This window comes from Theropithecus gelada, chromosome 12 (genome assembly GCF_003255815.1).
Source record: "Theropithecus gelada isolate Dixy chromosome 12, Tgel_1.0, whole genome shotgun sequence".
NCBI classification, from domain to species: Eukaryota; Metazoa; Chordata; class Mammalia; order Primates; family Cercopithecidae; genus Theropithecus; species Theropithecus gelada.
This window is the reverse complement of record NC_037680.1, coordinates 19346994-19365444: the sequence shown is the minus strand read 5'-3', so window position 1 is coordinate 19365444 and position 18451 is coordinate 19346994. Positions and strand designations below refer to the sequence as shown.

Below are 18451 nucleotides of genomic sequence, written 5' to 3'. Positions count from 1 at the left end.
AGTTGTAGGTTGAAAAATGGTATGTCTCAAAACTAACAGTAACCTTTTAGTGGATTTGTATGTACATATCTGTTGGGAAATCTCCTCTCCCTGAAAAAAAAAAAAAAATGCATGGCTTTTCATGAATAGAAATCATGATTGTGATTCTGCTATACTTGGTGTTAAGTAAACTGCATGGATTCACAAATAATTACTTGAAAACAAAATTGAGTATTTAAAACAATGTAGCACATAAATTATGCAGAGACGTACAGATTAAACAAAAATATTTATTTGAGGCTTACCTCAAACCAAACAAATTGTTGCTAGTTAAATGCCTCTGCTAACATCCTTTTAAAAGTTCAAATGTAAATTTAAGAGTAAATTTTAAATATAGTTATTTATATCAAATTTGGAATGTCTACTAAACATGCTTTGATAAAAATGCTATGAGTCAGAAATCTTTAAATGCTTTAAAGAGAAGAAATAAAATTCCTTTCTTATAGATAATATGAGAACCTTTGGGAAGCCACTTGGTTTATAATAGTACTAGATTAGTTCAAGGGTCACGTGACCACATTTGGAATTTTTTTTTTTTTTTTTTTTTGCTTGCAGTATCCCTCGAAGATCCATGTCTAAATCCATGATAATAATGTAATCTTAATTTTAATTTGACAGAACAATTTATATTTTATTAGTTTTGAGAACTTGGAAGATTTATAATGATTATCTTAGAGCAACCTTTCCTTGAAAATCAGCTGACAGAAATGAATCAACTTACTGGCAGAAACAAATACATTCAGATGGATGGGACCACATAATGAATGGCACCTGATTTAATTGATTGTTCGATTAACATCTCAGGACAAGAATTAAGGTCACTTCCATGGTACCTCTAGACCATGAAGACCTAGAATTAAGCTAAAATTTTTCAACTTCAGATTTCAGTGCTCCTTACATTGGAAAGTAATGTAGGATTCCGATTCTTTTAAGGTTTTGACCTTTTTGGTCAGATCCCTCATCTAGACCTAAGTAAATAAAATGTCTTAATACAATTTCAGTGGATTTTGGAACTTTGTTGGACATATACTCTGAGTTCACGCTCCTAGAATATGTCAAATGAGACTCTAGATCTGTTGAAGAAATGCTAGGTTTTAGAGGTGAAGATGCAGAATTAAAATACTATTTTTTAATCATGTAAAACTATCTGAAGTAAATATGTATGAACTAACAAAGAGTATTCTATAATTTTGGATGATCAAATTATTATTTTCATCATCACAGGTGACACTCAGTTGCACTATTTGTAAAAAAAAAAAAAAAAAAAGTTAATATTTCCTAAAATTGTAAGTCTTCTGTAAATTGTAAAATTAAATGCAAATATTTATTTTTATAATTTTCATTTTAATAGATATTTTGAGTGCTTATAATACATATATAAGGTCATATATATTTAGGTATCATATAATTTAGATAAGGAAAATAAACATATTAATTTTATAGCATTCATGGATATAGCATCAGATGCTTCACTTCATAATTTCTAAAATGATCCATGAATTTAGAATGGACATTAACATTGAGTCATTGAAAGTAAGTAGATTAGAACACTGATGAAAATAGTTTTATGATTGGGCTTACTTCCATGCACAGATTAGATTATGACCACAAACTGAAATCCACTGGAAACTAAAAAGCTTAGTCTAATTCTGCGGCATGCCACATTTCTGAGAATTTGGCAAGTCTCATTTTCATTCAGATGGCATGTCTAGAGTGGCCAATAGTTGGTTCGTTGATCCAGCACCTGAGTGTCTGTTTTATGTAGGCACTGGTTATCCAAGGGCTCTCTCACTGGCACTTGATGGCATCTATATTTGCTTCCCAAGTGATTTTCCTTTCCAGCCTCCCTCTTTTATTCCTCCATCTGAACACAAACCCATGCTGGTAAACTTCGGCTATTTTCAGAATAGGACAAACCAGCCTTGGATGATCCAATATTTATAAAAATTTATAACTTGCTTAGTGGTTTTAAAGCTAAACAATCAGCAGTATTGCTCTTGTTCTCTGCCTTCCGTAGTGCCCTGCTTTCCAAGAGGAAGTGCTCATTTATTAATTCAACACATATTAGTAGAGCATCTACTGTGTGCCAGCCACTGAGGCTTGGGGTTTCATTACGAATAAAACAGAAAACTGCTCTTATTGTACTGCTTTGTTTATATATAAAGAATATGCAATTATATTATATGTCAGGTAGTCAGACTAGAGATGATGAAAAGTAAAGAAGTATAATTAAGAATCTAACTACTTCCTGAATAAAGAGAAAGGTCAGAGGTTTCAGAAGCAAAAACAGGTTACTTACTATATAATATAGTTTCTCACTGCAGTATCTTTCTGTACACCATACACATGAAAGAGTAATAACTGAATCTTGTCTCCTTAAGGGCAGAACAATTTATGAGGATGATTTTTAAAAATAGTGTTTCTAAATAAAAGTATCTGGGATTAGTATTTTATTGATGAATTATAGTGATTGAATGCATACTTCTAATCTTGTTAAAGGTTAAATGCTATTAACAATACAATTAAAGTGATTTTCTGAAACCTTTGAATTATTATGAAAGTCTTAGTACAGAGGGAACCTGATTATTACATATCAATAAATTGTTTATTTATACACATCTGGCCTAAAGAAATGGCACATTTAACCAGGGGATCCTTGCTAGTTGGTATACATTATTCTGCCAGGTGACCTTTTCAAGGTGACTCTCAATATTTTAGTGATTTCTGATTAAATAATAATCACTTCTATAATCTATTTTTCTTCTTGATGTCACACCAGTGTAGAAATCTCTCTCTCTCTATATATATATATATATACACACACACACACACCCCTATCTATATCTATATATATCTTGCTATCACATCAATATAAAAATCTCTCTATATATATATATGTGTGTGTGTGAGTGAGTGTGTGTAGATACATATACCTATCTATATCCATAGATATCCATATATATAGATAGGTATATGTATCTACACACCTACATATCTAGAGAGCGATTATCCATATATATAGATATCCATATGTAGATATCTAAATCTATAGATATCCATATATAGAGATCCATGTATAGATATCTGTATATAGATATCCATATATAGATATATATCCACATATAGATATACAGACATAGATAGGTATATAGATATCCATATATATACACACACAGAGAGAGATATATAGGTATATAGATATAAATATCTAAGTATATATAGAGATAGATATCTAGTTATACATAGGTATATATAGATATCTAGATATATAGGTATATAAATATATAGATATTGATAGGTATATAGATATCCATATATAGATATAGATAGATATTTATATAGAGAGATTTCTACACTGGGGTGGTAGCAAGATATATAGATATACATCGATATATATATATATGGAGAGATAAATATACATCTATCTTTATCATCCCTCTATCTGTCTATCATCTAACTTTTCACTCATATTTTTGGTTGCATAGTAACATTGAAAAAAACTAGAAGCAAAGTACATTTATGTGTATCAGAAATCATAGCTTCAACATATAGATTTGAAGTGGGTAGCTTGAAAGAAGGAAGAAAGTAAGGATGGAAGGATATAAAAGAGATAGAAAAAAAAGGAGGAAAGAATGAAAAAGGAAAAAGGAAGGGAAAGATAAAATTATGTACACAGGAACTGTACGGGTGTGTATAAGATGGTCTCGTATTCTCACACTATGATGAGGTGAGATGTTGCCTGCCCTCCGGTTAGGCTACATACAACGTGATGACAATAACTTTCCTCATGATGCTCTTATCTGAGATGGAAATGTTTTTCATGATTATCTCCTATCCAGCTTGATTCACCATCCATTTCTCCATGAATTCCTTTTCAGTTTTCAAAAATTGAGTCATTACTTTGCACTCTGAAAACATTTTGTTTTGTTTTTTGTAAAAAATAAAGCCATGTATTTGCTAATGAAAACTCTATTATTGATCTTAATTATTTTCAACTATGTTAGCCTTTAGGATTCTATCAGAGTTTAAGCACTCTGGAGACATGTACAGTATTAACACTGTAGATACTAACACAGTAGATGTTAATAAATTGTATTAGGTTGAAATTAATTGAACCTTAATACATACTCAGGGTCTTGATAGAGAAATTAGGGCCTAAATATGGCAAATGGCTTGTTTATGGCTGTGGAGGCATGGCCTATATTTGCATGCTTCATTTCCATTCTTTTTCAGGCCATCATATGCTGATTCACTTATTTGGGTTTCAGTTAGCCTCATCTGATAAGCCATATTTAGCTGTCATCTGCAACTCAGCTTGCTCACAAGTCTCAAATGACTTTATTACTTATAAATAGTTACTTGCTAAAATCTTTTATAGCTGGACTGCTTTAAAAATAAAGAACTACTCAACTCAAAACACTGTTTATAAACAAAAATTATGAATACCTCTTATTAGTTTGTCTGGTTAAAAAACATTGTTATGATAGCTCTATGAGTTGATTTTTGACTATTTTGAAAACTATTGATGCCATCATTGTTAATATGCATTTTACAATGGCAGTCTGTCAAAAATTGAAATGCTGGTACTTTAAAAATCCCACCCCATATGTCACTCACTCAAATCAAATTTTTGGATAATTTGGCTGAGTTTTACATTTTCTTTCTCCCTGGACACTTAGAGCTGTCACTGATCAAGATAGATTTTATTCTTTAATTTTTAAAATTCCTTTATATAGAAATGTTTGAAATACACTACTATTTTCATTAGTAAAATAGAAAGTGGTATTTCCTTAGGCATGCTTTCCTGATGAAAATTTATCATTTCTAATCAGAGTTTTGCAAGCATTTTTTCCTCAGTGAATATTTAATTGGCATACCTGGATTTAATGTTTGCCTACTTTATTAAACACAGCTCTGACTTTGGAAGGTATATGTAGCACTATGCAATACAGTTTAATTATTAAAAATCTTAGGCTATGTAAAACATTTGAGGAATGTAAAAAAGGATAAATCCTGATACTACTTAAATCTTTTTAAATTCTATTTCCTGATTTAATTCTTCAAAGGCATAAATGTATACATACATGACAAATTGTATACAATGTATACAAGTTACTCTATGTGTTTTGACTCCTAAGCCATGCCAGATGAACAACTGACACTCATCTGCTGCTATGTATCTTTAGGTAATGAAAGGCCACAATTGCTCTTATTAAGATATTTAAGAATTATAAAACTTTTCCAGAAAACCTTTCCAATGTCCTCATCCTAAATTAGATGTAAGTAAATTATCATGCTGTAGGTATGTCTTACTTTGTGGTTTCTCGGCTATTACTTTGGTTTACTTATTTGTTTGGAGTGACCCAGAGTTGATCATGTCTGATAATTAATACATCACCTTGATGGTTAAGTGTTTTCTTCAAGTGTGAGAATCCCATGCTTTGAACCAACTATCCATAGATAGAGAGAGAAACATCTAACTTGGATTGGAATGAGAGACTGCAAAGGATAACATCTGACATTTGAACCTTCAGCTGAGGTGCAAGAATGCCAGCTTGTGTCCCTGAGCTTTGAGATTATAGGCTGTGTTACTACCATGCAGACTTCTTGTGGGTCTGCTGCCTTTGCCACTAGAGGATCCTTTAATATTCCAACTGGTGGGTAGGTCCTAGGATATCCACAGAGATGGGATGCTTTCCACTTTAAATACACAGAAAGGAAAGAGAACAGCAAAGATATTCAAATTGCTTTGTAGATTTGTTTTCCTGAATGTATTCATGAATCACTAAATATGAAACATAAGAATTTATCCTCTACAGTTAGGCCTATTTGGGTTTGAAGTTCTATTCTACCACTTATTTGTGTGCAAGCCTTGGCAATTGCACCTCTATGTGCATCAGTTATATTTGTCTATCAAAAGAGGATAGCACCATCTAATGCTTGTGACTATACCAAACTCATGTGCCTGGCATGTAGGAGACAATTAAAAATGCGTGTTTATCATCATCATAATTATCATTTACATCATTTTACTAAAAGAAGTCTCTAGTCCTAGAGAGAGGGCACCACTGGGAACTAGTGGGTGAGGAAGGAATCGTGACATAATCTTAGGCATCATTTAATGTAACTGCTTCAGTTCAGAGATGCCCAAAGGGTATCTTAGAGAATTTAATCAGGTAACTCATGTGAGGTCAGATTGTTAGGCTGAGGAAGAACTGGACTTAGGCTTCTAGTACCTCAAATTCTGTCAATTTTTTTTTATTTTCCTTATTATCTCATCCCAGTATAAGTATTCATCAAAAGTTTATAAAATTATATCGTTGGTTGCTCTGGAAATTCTACATTTCATACAGATATGGAAGCAACCATAAACCAGTCTGCAGGGATAATATCAGCAGAATGCATAGGATCTACTGCCTCTGGGACACAATGAAATAGCAGTGAAGGTGGAATATAAATTGCACTGAAACTGGCTCCTCAGTTACAGAATGCCTGGGGATATGCACTGTGAAATTTACCTAGTCTTTGTGTTGGTAATTCCGTCCTACTTTTAATTTGTTGTTGGTTTGTGTGTATGAGTGCAGCCTTAAATTATCAAATGCATACTTAAATGATGAATATAAAACCATTTCAGAAAATTTATTTTTAAAGGCCAGATTAAAATTCAGTGAAGTAGAACAATAAATGTACATTAATATAATGCAATTATATTAATGTCTAATTCTCATATAATTAGTTTCCCCTATATAACCTTTCTGTATTAGCCATTAAAGGCTCTCCAGTTTCTCATTATCCTTATATGGTACCCTCATACCCTGCTTAGCTGGTATTAGTTTATTTTGATTTTCTTCTCTTTAAATTTCACACTTCACTAATTATTACAATGTGAATAGCCCAATTGCAAATATGAGTAAATAGCTAAATAGGTTTGGCAATTACTTTTCTATAGGAAATATTAGGGAAATAAGTTAAATGCAGTTATAAATTGTATAGCTATATGGCTTTCCATAAATATTTGTAAACCTGTGTATTTGCCCATACATGTGCATATTTTTATGTAGAGTCTATTACTGTGAAAAGATTAAAGGAAAATGCATTTGCTTGTATTTCTGGTTGCATGAAAAGAAACATTAAAAGAGAAAGAAAAAGAGAGAGAGAGAGTGTGTGCAATAATGATCTCCCTTGAAAATTACTTTACTTCTGTTGCAGAAAATAGCCATTCATTTATTCTTCAGTTACTATCTACCTAATTACCATATGAATACTCTGTAATTACATATTCATCATTGTCCTTTAGATTACATGATTGTGTTTGGTGCTACTATGTAGTTCTTAGTGTAATTACCCCAACAGAGGTTATAACAATTTTTATATTGTGAATATAAAGGGTTGTGTAATTTCATGGTTCGCTCTACTTTCTTAGCACAGATTCATTACATTTCATTATTATTCCTTCTTACCATATCTAGACTATCTCATCTGTTATGCCATTCAGGTCAGTAAAATGCTCAAAACTTATGAGATGGCATGCTCGATAGGAAGGAAGACATTACTTTGGGTAGTAATAACTTTAGGCTTTAGCCATAGTAACCATTTAGATCAATGTTGGGTCCTTTTTTCTTCTTGCTTTAACCTTATGATCGACTTGTCAGTTATCTCAGAGCTAGTGTGCCATCATGCATTTCTGAGTTCTTTCCAGGGTTCCTAGTATACAATAAGGCGCATACATGTCCACAGCAAATAATCAATTATGAATTCCTCATTTCCATTTTATATTCATAGCCAAATTGCACATGTTGTTCATAAGATGATTAACTGTACCATTCATAAATTGACTACTTCTATTGACCAGTGTACCTAGACTCACCTATCTTGTCTTCAACCACTCTTTACTATCTTCAGTCCCTTCCTTATCCCAACCCCTACAACAACAACAAAAAAATCCTTCATCATCTATATTTTTCTTCTAAACTGTCATTTTCCATCTATCACTGTTTCCAACTTTATTTTAGTGCTACTAATTATTAAGCTAAATTTAAAATTTGAACAACAAAATAAAATGGTTGTGCCTGAAAGTGGAGTGTGAGTTGAGTGGTTGTGTATCTGTGTTATCAAGTAGAAAGCCATCCCTTTGCTGCACACCACCTCCTTTATTTTTCGGGAAATTATTAAGTTTTTCATTTAGATTTGCCTACTTCTCCATATTCAGTAACATTTCACTTAGCAAAGGTGAAATATAAAAATTAAATCCGAAGGCTATAAAACTTCAACAACAATTGGTCCTCTTGGTCCTTTACTAATAAATGATTAGTAAAGTATCAATACATTTTACTTAAGAAAATATGTATCTATCTTTATAAAGGCTACTTTCAAAATTATTTTAAAGATTTGTGGTGCTTAAAGTAGTAACCTCAATGGGATCATGAATATTTTTAGTGCTGTGGGATGAAAAATAAAAAGGTGTTTATCTAATAACTATTAAGTTTCTGTTTTTTTTTTTTTTTTTTTTTTCTTCAGAGCTTATAGATCAGGAAAGTAACCTTTAGAACCAAAGTAAACAATTACATACTGAAGAAGCCTTCTCATATACTATTCTTCAGACTTTGCTAAATTAGTAAGCCAGTTTCCACTGGGCTGAGAAGTACTAATGAAGTATTCATTTTATTAGATAAATGGCTGAATTGATACTTGGAATTTAAATATGAGTGTGTAGTAATTATGTGAGAGTATATAGAGAGGTGACACTCATGAAAATATGGCACATATTTATACAAGTTTACACAGATGCTTGTAATTCTAAGTGCATTATAGATGTGAAGGGAATGAGAGAGAAATTAAACTAGCATTCTTATGATTTACTAATATTGCAGTTATTACTTTGAGTCAATTACAGAAAACCGGGACTTTGTTTGAATCACCCAATTTAGAAATAGACAACACCATCAGATGTTTCAAACTCTTTCCTGGACTTGCACATAGCATGCACCATGATAACATTTGAAATAACAGAGGACGCTTGAAGAGATTATTTTGCTTTACAATTTACAAGTATCCAATGATTGTGTCATAGCCGAAATATCAGATGCTAAAGTCTCTTATTAAGTAAGATCTGCTTTCTGCTGTGTTCAGGAGTCTTGGAGTGGGAAATGAGTAAATAGGAAAGCCCTTAGGATGAGAGAGAGAGAGAGAGATTGAGAGAGAGAGAAAGAGAGAGAGAGAGAGAGAGGGAGGGAGAGAGGGAGGAGAGGGTAGGAGGCAAGAGAAAGGGACAAAGGTATTTCATAAACGTCAAAGAATAGGCCCTAGAATCCTAACGGGTGCAGAAAACAGTCCAACCAAGCATCTAACTCAGCAGCTTCCACATGCTTCAAATATTAAGCCAAATAACTGGAGATAGAAGATTTTCACAGCAAGGCAATGGGAGGCAACTCTGCCAGGGCTGGAATGTAGTGAGCAACTCTTTGCCCCTGAATTTTAACTCAGCATGGAGTGTTAAGAATGTGAACCGGGTGAAATGAAATGTCTTCCCATTTGAATATCTGTAGAGAAAAGGTTCAGAGCATAAAATGATTTCTGCCATTTTTAGAGGGGACAAAATGGTATGGCTTAAAAACATGCAATTTAGAATTATTTATTAAAGTGTAAATTCTAATATTTGCTTTTTTCCCAATTTTATCATAAGCAAACATTTCTTTTACAGTCTTGGATTCTATTTTTATGCCATGAGGCCAATCAACTGCATTGAATAATGCATATCTGACATGCTATGAAAAAAAATATTGGATGCATTAAAGAGTGAAGGATTTTCTGTAAAGCATAAAAAGTGAACCATTAATATTTTTTAAAAGTTGTTCCTACAAAGAGAAAAACTATTTAGCCTAGTTAGCTAAATAAATGAGAATTTCTAAAACATTCTAAGGTAGCTCATGTACCTCTTATTTAAAAGAAAAAGCATTCTCTGTTGAAGTGTAATATACACAGAAAAGTTTAAAATCACAAGAAACAGTTCAATTAAATATTACAAGGTGTACACATCAGTTTAAATCAGCATTCAAGTCAAGAAAAACATTATCAGCACCGCAAAAATTCCCTCATGTTCTTCATCACTGTCCTTTCTCGTCTCCCATAAGATAAATCCTTCATGACTTCTAAAACCATAGATTCAATTTAACTTTTGAACCTTATATAAATTTTTAAAAATGTAGTATATTTTTGTGTCTGTTTTTCTCAATATTATTGTTGTGAGATTCATCCATATTTTTGCTTATAGCTGTATTTTGTGTGTTTGTATACATGCATTTTATTGTATAAATGAACCATAGTTTATCCATTCTTGGGACAGACATTTAGACTTTTTTAAATTTGGGCTGCTTTTTTAAATACTGCTGTGCATATTACATGTATGTTTCTTGACATATATGTGCATGCTCTTCTTTTGGGTATATGTTAACAGCGGAAGTGCCAGGTCATAAGGTGTTCATATGCTGAAGTTTAGGAGATACTGCCAACCGTTTTCCAAATTGGTTGAACCAATATTCTCTCCCACGGGTAGTAGATGAGAGTTTCCACTATTATTATATTATCAATCTGGTGGGTGTGTAATGGTATTTCATTGAAGTGTTAATTTAATTTGCATCTCCTTGATTACTAGTGAGTTATGTACAGGCCTACATCTTTTCATTTTATTCTTTATTACTTATTTATTTATTTATTTTTGAGACAGAGTTTCACTCTTGTTGCCCAGGTTGGAGTGCAATGTCATGATCTTGGCTCACTGCAACCTCTGCCTTGTGGGTTCAAGTGAGTCTCCTGCCTCAGCCTCCTGAATAGCTGGGATTACAGGTGCCTGCCACCACGTCTAGCTAATTTTTTGTATTTTTAGTAGAGTTGGGGTTTCTCCATGTTGGTCAGGCTGGTCTCGAACTCCTGACCTCAGATGATCCACCCACCTCAGCCTCCCAAAGTGCTGGGATTACAGGTGTGAGCCACCGCACCCAGCCCATCTTTTAAATATAAATCTAAGATTTAATTTATGCAAAAAAACCTTATAATTAGCATACTGCAGATAAGTTTTTTAACTTTGACCTTTAGTACTTTACGTTAAATGCAAACAATTCTTTGCTGGAGTGTGGTCCTGGACATTCATCAACCTTCAAAATATTAACCCATTTTCTTCTAGTTATTTGGGTCTTTTCAGGGGTATAGTTATAAAAACAAAGTGCTTCAAAATTTTACATGAGAAATTACATTTTAATTTTGGTTTTCAATGTTAGTTAATAAATAAGCTATTTTGGTCAAATCAAATCTATTTACAAGTATTAGACAATGTAGTCCCTTTGCCAACTAGTAAAATTCTCTCCAGATCATCATTTCTTACATTTTCTAGTTCCCATGGGAACTACCTGGGCCCCATTTCAGACCTATGAATTAAAATCTAGGAGTGGGTGGCAGGGAAAGGCACTGGAATTTTCATCTGCAAATAAGTTACCTGTATGATTCTATAATTAATTATATCCACCATGGCAACCTTTGAATAATGACATAATAAGAAAATGTTGCAAAGAAACATCACCAGACTTCTGTTTCATCAGACAGCTAATCAGCCCCAGTGGATGAAATTTTAAAGCAGTTGGGGGCAATATTAAAAGAGTTTTTATGAATTAGAGGTATCTTGCAACCTGCCTAAAGAAGGTTGTTCTTCAGAGGTGTCTTCATTGAATGGGAGGCTGTCCTGGATGATCACATAGACTGCTGTTGATACATTCTTCATAAAGAAAAACAGCATTTGTGTTGTGTACATATGCCCTCCAAGCCTAGAACACAACTACGGAAACCATAATATATGGCTACTAACACTATGTTAAATTTCAGATCTCCAACTCTCTCACCTTTTGAAAGTGCTATATGTCTTAAATATATCCAAAACCCTTATTAACAGACTTAAACCCTGAATCTCAATGAAGGTACTTGGCATAGTGCAACGGCAAGCATAGGAATGCTTGAAATAAATTTCCATAAATATGAAGCAAGTCTGTCAATAAATTTCTCTCTGATTAAATAAAGGGCTAGATAAACATAAACATGAGAATTATAAATTATGTTTTAATTTTTCTTACCCATTATAATTGTTATATAGCAGGATGAAGTTTATAAATTGTGATTTTTATCTCAGCTAATCTAATATTGCTTCACAATTAAATAGAAAGAAATTGCATCTTCTAAACACAAAGTCTAGAATCAATTTAATCAATTATTTCGCATAGGATCATTTGTATTATTAATTTCAATATTTAAGTGTGATAAATGATAATATATCCATATATAAAAACCTAGACATGTTTGCTTTTCAAAAGACAGAAGCAGAATGTCTAATTCTATTGTTAGAGTGGTTGTTATATTATTAACTGGTCTTTGTTTCATTATGCATGTTCAAGGGGTATAGAAATATTTGGGTGAAGTGTTCCTTTGTAATTGAGAAAATTGTCTGTGATGCTCATTGAGAAATGGCCTTCAAAACAATAGGTTCAGATTACAGGGAGCTTCATGACTGATGGGAAGATTAGTCTCTTACCTTAGAAAAGGATAATAGCCTAGATTTCTGTTATTATTCCCCATGAATGGTGGATCAGTTAGTCTCCCAGCTTGCTTTCCTCTTGCAGTTCCATGAGAGGTATAACTTGTCGTTTGCTCACCTGCCTAGGCATGCAGAAGATACCTGGGTTTGTTCTGCTACATGTACAGGGAGGCTTATTTCCACAAACTAAAGTCAGGCGCAGGGGTAGGAGTCCTCTGCTCACCACATGTGGCTGACTGCCACTGTCACTGCTTGAGACTGTCATCACAGCACTTACTACTGTTACTGCTTGGGATCGTCATTACAAGACTGAATGAAGGAGCGAATGTAGAAATGAAAACTTAAGACAAAAGAAACTGCTTTAAGGAAAGGGCCAGGGGAGGAAGAAGAGAGTTCCCTGCTTCTAGTGAGCAAAGGCAACCGCCAAGCTTCTGTAGCCTTTCGTATTTATTGGGTAATAAGAGCAGGTCGGCTTCTTAATTGATCACAGGTTCATATTGTAACTGGCAGGCTTCAATTATGCCTAATCATAAGAAACATTTGTGCCTGGATCATGACTGCCCTCAGCAGTCCTTCTGGGTGGCATACACAGTTTGTCAGTTTGACAACATTCTGAATTTATGAAAAACAGTTTGTGGCTTACTCGTATAGCCTTCAGTGGTATACCAATTTGATCACAACCCTCATTCTTTCGGCCTCCAACAACCAAACATTACTCTGTTCTCTGGATGAAAAGAGGAATGAAGGAGGCAACAATAAATGACATCCAAAGAAATGTTAAGCATTTCTGTTCATTTCAAACTATAATTATGTTGTTCATTAGAAAGAAAGCGAAGGGAACTTGTTAACTTAAATATTCAGAACAAAACGAGTTTGTCAGCTAGCATTATAGCAATACAAGCTCTCTCCTCTTAGCCAGAGGAAAATGATGCCTAACTCAAAGAGGAGAATCTATAGCCATTATTAAAGAATTCTACTTTATGTGTAATTATAAGCTGTTTTTACAAATTTATCTACCTATTGATTGATCATTTTTAAGTAATAAATGAAAGGGTCACCTTTATTATGACTGAAGAAAAATGTCCTGTAATATAATTTTATTTTTCTGTTGTACCTTTTTTTCTAGACGTGTGCCACTACTATTGTGTGAATTCTGAATCATGTACCATTGGGGATGATGGAAGTGTTGAATGTGTCTGTCCAACACGCTATGAAGGACCAAAATGTGAGGTTGACAAGTGTGTAAGGTGCCATGGGGGGCACTGCATTATAAATAAAGACAGTGAAGATATACTTTGCAAGTAAGTGGATATCCAGCTTAATTTATAAAAGCATTTGGACCCCAATTGACATTGCAGTTCAGTAATAAATTGTAAAACTTTGTAGATAGTTTTTATTCTAAAATTCTGTATTGTGCCCATTGTAGTTTTAATGGCTAGAGAACAAATCTAGTTCATTTTAATTTAACCCTAACTTACTCAACATCTATTGTGAATATCTGGGAATTAGGAAAATCTGTTATGTAATAAGATGGTCATATTATTCCCTATACCAAATATTCCTACACAAGAAGTGCTGGCATTCAGCATACTTCCAAAAACTGCATGTAATATTATTCAATTAGATTAGCTCAGGCTTTTAATTGTTTCATCATTGTTATTGACAGTAAGTAGGTTTGCTTTTCTGTTGCAAATTGATTTGTCAAAGGAGGAGCAAAAGACCTGTCTAATGAAAACACACATTGATCCTGTTTTTTGTTTTTTTTTTTTTAAATCTGACTTTGAACATTATGATCTAAAGCAAACAGAAGGAATAATGTGTTCTGGGAAGTAATTAAAACAAAAATCTTCGAGGTTGACTTTCATTGCACTGCCTTTTACCCTTTGGCTTTAAGATTAAGTGAATGGAGAACAGAACATCGCAGCTAAAGGGTAGTGCCATTCAGTTTCTATTGTGAAACAAGTCTATGCCACTGAGGTTAGAGATCAATCCTCACTCCAGACCTCTTATAACAGCTTTTTAAAGGAAGGGCTTATAAAGGACTGGACTCTATCACTTGCCTTGCTTGGGAGTATAATAAATAAGAATATGAGATAGGAAAGCATGCCATAAAGTGTCCATGTCACAGCTTCCACTGAGAGCTCGCCAAGGGTGCCAGATGAGTTATGTTGCTCTGCCAAACAAGGCCCAATAAAATTTTATTACAAACAACATCAACATTTTTTATTTACTCTCATTTTAGAATTTACTCTAAATATGATTTGTATTATCATTATGAATGACATTTACGCAAACCTGCAAAATTGGGATATTTGAAAGTACATTTTTTAGTAAAGTAATTGAAAATATGATTGATATATAAATATCTGCCTTGGATAAGTGCATAAAAGTGAAACACACTTTCATATAAACTATCCAAATCATGTTTCCTCATAAAGCTCATTTGTTCTTTGTGATGAAACTGTAGCATGACAGAACTGTATTTCAATTAGTGAGTGTACATTGTTCTCTATGTCCTGTGCACCATATCAGGATAAGCTACGGAATCTTCTTTACAATTCTATTCCACTTACCCCAGAGATCATGGGCTATCATATGAGAAATGGTGTTAGCCAAAGTTTCCTACTCATCTTACCTTGGAAAAGCTCATGTGAATGTGCAGAGCCTCTTCCCTTTATGTAAGGAAGAAAGGGCAGAGCTCAGGGCCCCTCAGTATCGCTTGTTATCCAGTCAAAAATGCCTTCCCCTAAACAGAAACACCAGATTCTCACAATGAGCAGGCTATTGAGGTGCAGCATAAGAGTTTGTGTTTTTTAAATGGTCTTTTTGGAAATGTATATGTAAGAATGGATAAATAACAATTGCTAACAATGAGGAGATAGTGGAACTTTTACAATAGGGAGTATAGTAATACTTGATTTATTAAACAGGCTATATAACACTTGAACATGACAATACAAACATAATTCTTTAGATTTTCTGAAATGTGTTAGAAGATTAAAGTTCGTTTTTATTTCTATGATACTTTTCATATTAGCATTAAAATGAAGTTACGGTGCTGTTGGAATTTCTGTTTCATAGGTAAAGAACAGATAGTAAAACAAAATTGCAATAAAATTAATCATTTTTACTTAATTAGGAAAATTCAAGCCATCAAGTATATTTGTGATTACAAATAGGCAGTTGTGTTTCTAATGAACAGCCTATGAACTGTTAAGTAGAACAGGTACTCTATCAAGTATAGTGAGTATAATCTTTAAAACAGAGCCAATTGCATAATTTTCTCTTTTCAGGAAATCAAAGTGAATACTGGTAAGGAAAGACTCGATCATAATCTTGAATAACCTAAATTATGTCTTTTTGATGAGCATTGCCATGGGAATTATTTGTGTGGACTGAATAACTAGTAATTAACTTTTGGAAAATGATACATCACATATTCTGTGTGTGTGTGTGTGTGTGTGTGTGTGTGCGTGCATGTGTGCTGAATGCCTCTAAAAAGAAAATTATTATGAAATATGAGCTGCATTCTTTGATGTATTGTAATGATTTAAACTATTTGTATTTCACGTTTAAAATGTCTACAAATTTCTATCTTCAATTTAGGATTCAAACAAAAACTTTAGAAGGAAAAAGAGGCAACATATTCTGTATCCATTGGAAGCCGAGGTTTCAAAGCAATCAATTAGGGGTTTTTTTTGTCTCTTTTAGATGAGATTTGTTATACAGTTTTCTTTATTTTTTTTTTTTGTAGGAAATCATTTAATGTATAATGAGCTAATTTTCCCTTTTGAGGCCGTTCCTTTGATAAAACAAGAAACTAATTTTTTGACCTTAGGATTTTCAAAGAGGCTGGGCACGGAGGACAAGTAAAAGTCCCTTAGATGCACTTAGTCTATCAGACACCAATACCACTGATTGCTTATTAATTCACTGCATCCATATTAGGGTGCCTCTATAGGTTATAAAGGATGGGATAGTCTTTGTACAAACTTGAGACCACCCTCCCCTTCTCTATGTCTTGTTCTGTTTCCCTATATCTTTATTTCACATCTTATACATAGTTACACTGCTCACTGCTCTTGTTTATCTTGAAAAGAAATGTGATTTCACAATCTAAGCTTTTCAGAAATATCTTCAGATTAAATACCAATGAATGTTAAAAGCAGTTGAGGGAATTTTCAGTAGCTGCACGACCCACATGAGGTCAAATGAACATGCACAGAATAAATAAACTATATGCCAACCAATTATTTTTAGGCATCTCACCTATCATTAGAAATCACCCTATGACAGACGTACTACAACAGATATCCATCGTGGAGAGGATCAAAGTGATCAAGCGATATTGTAGCCGGATTATTTTGTCAAGGTTATGTCCAGGTGCACTGTGATACCATTGATTGTTTCATAGCAGCTAATACTGACATGACCACATATTCAGAATTGCCAGCATGATCTGCTGTTAATTCTGGTTTTGACCCACAGAGTAGGTCCCTGGATAGTTTGAAATGTTGATGCACATTTCTGCATTCACTCAACAGTTTTCACTGTCCAATCTAATTGTTTGAGTATTTATTTAAAAAATGTAACATGGCAAGTAAAAAAATCTGTGTTTTTCCTAGTATTATTATGTTTATTTTTACGATGTAGCAGTAGTTAGTTATTCTTATCGCTAACATGCGATGTGACTTTAAACTTAGAAACATTTTGGTAAGTTTCAAGAAAGCCTGTCTTATTACTTTGTTGTCATGTTGCACATTGCCCGTATAATATAACTGATTTTTTGCTGTTGTTGTTGTTGTTATGAACTACTCCATGTTTTTTATGTTAGAATAAAAATAGTTCGACATTAGTTACAATACATATTCAAAGAGAAACAGTGGAATAAAAGTGGCTACAGGATAACCCTCCACTTTCTTCTGAAATGTGGGGTCTAAAAGTCCTAGCATTCTTTGAAACAGATTTTCCACTTTAGAAGAAAAGCTAAAGCACTTTTTTCCAGAGTACTTGATCATGTGGTTTATCATTCACACAGACGTCACCAAACCCTACTTACATGAAAAAGCAACAAGACATTGATGCTAATGTCCCCCGGAAGTGTAAATGATAGACATTAGAGTATATTTTTTGCTCAAATGTTTATATTAAATGAACTGGTTGAAAATTTGAAAATTATCAGAAGGAAAATTTTATGGCATCATTCTAACATAAATTAAATAAAAACTGCCTCTAGTGAGTCAGACATCCTGAAAACTTCCTTTTAACCAGCCACTCCATCTCTCCTATATGATGAATATTCTCATCCACAGAGAGTTTATGTCAGTTTTCAGCAATAATGTTGCCAATAACAATGAAATTTTTTTTCTTTGTTGTTGCAGCTGCACTAATGGAAAGATTGCCTCTAGCTGTCAGTTATGTGATGGCTACTGTTACAATGGTGGCACATGCCAGCTGGACCCGGAGACAAATGTACCTGTGTGTCTGTGAGTATTTAATCAAGTCATGGGCATTTTATAATAAGCCTTTGTATGTACATGAAATCCCCGTTCTATTATTCTCCTTTCCTGGGGTAATTTTAAATGAGTGTTTCATGGACATCTCTGATCAAGTATTGTCCCTCATCAGCTCACGTGCTGCAGAATCTCCTCTTTCATCAAATTGCTAATGATTTCATGAGGAAGAGCTCATTCTGTTCTTAGCATCATACCATTTCAGACATGCATAGACCTTTGAACTTGGAAATGCCAGAGAAAAGTGTAATAATTCTATTGACCTTATTCTCATATGTGAAGCCCAGAGATAATCATCTTTTATGAATCCTTTGGTACTTATGGC

At 33.5% G+C, this 18451-nt stretch overlaps 1 protein-coding gene across 1 annotated transcript in view; it reads left to right on the top strand.

The window, feature by feature from the left end:
* LRP1B (LDL receptor related protein 1B) overlaps window positions 1–18451 on the top strand; it is a 1963100-nt gene that overhangs the window by 1898579 nt on the left and 46070 nt on the right. The window contains exons 85-86 of the mRNA XM_025404289.1: window positions 13740–13914; window positions 17995–18099. Coding sequence (XP_025260074.1) covers window positions 13740–13914; window positions 17995–18099 — 280 coding nt within the window. The remainder of the gene's footprint in view (window positions 1–13739; window positions 13915–17994; window positions 18100–18451) is intronic.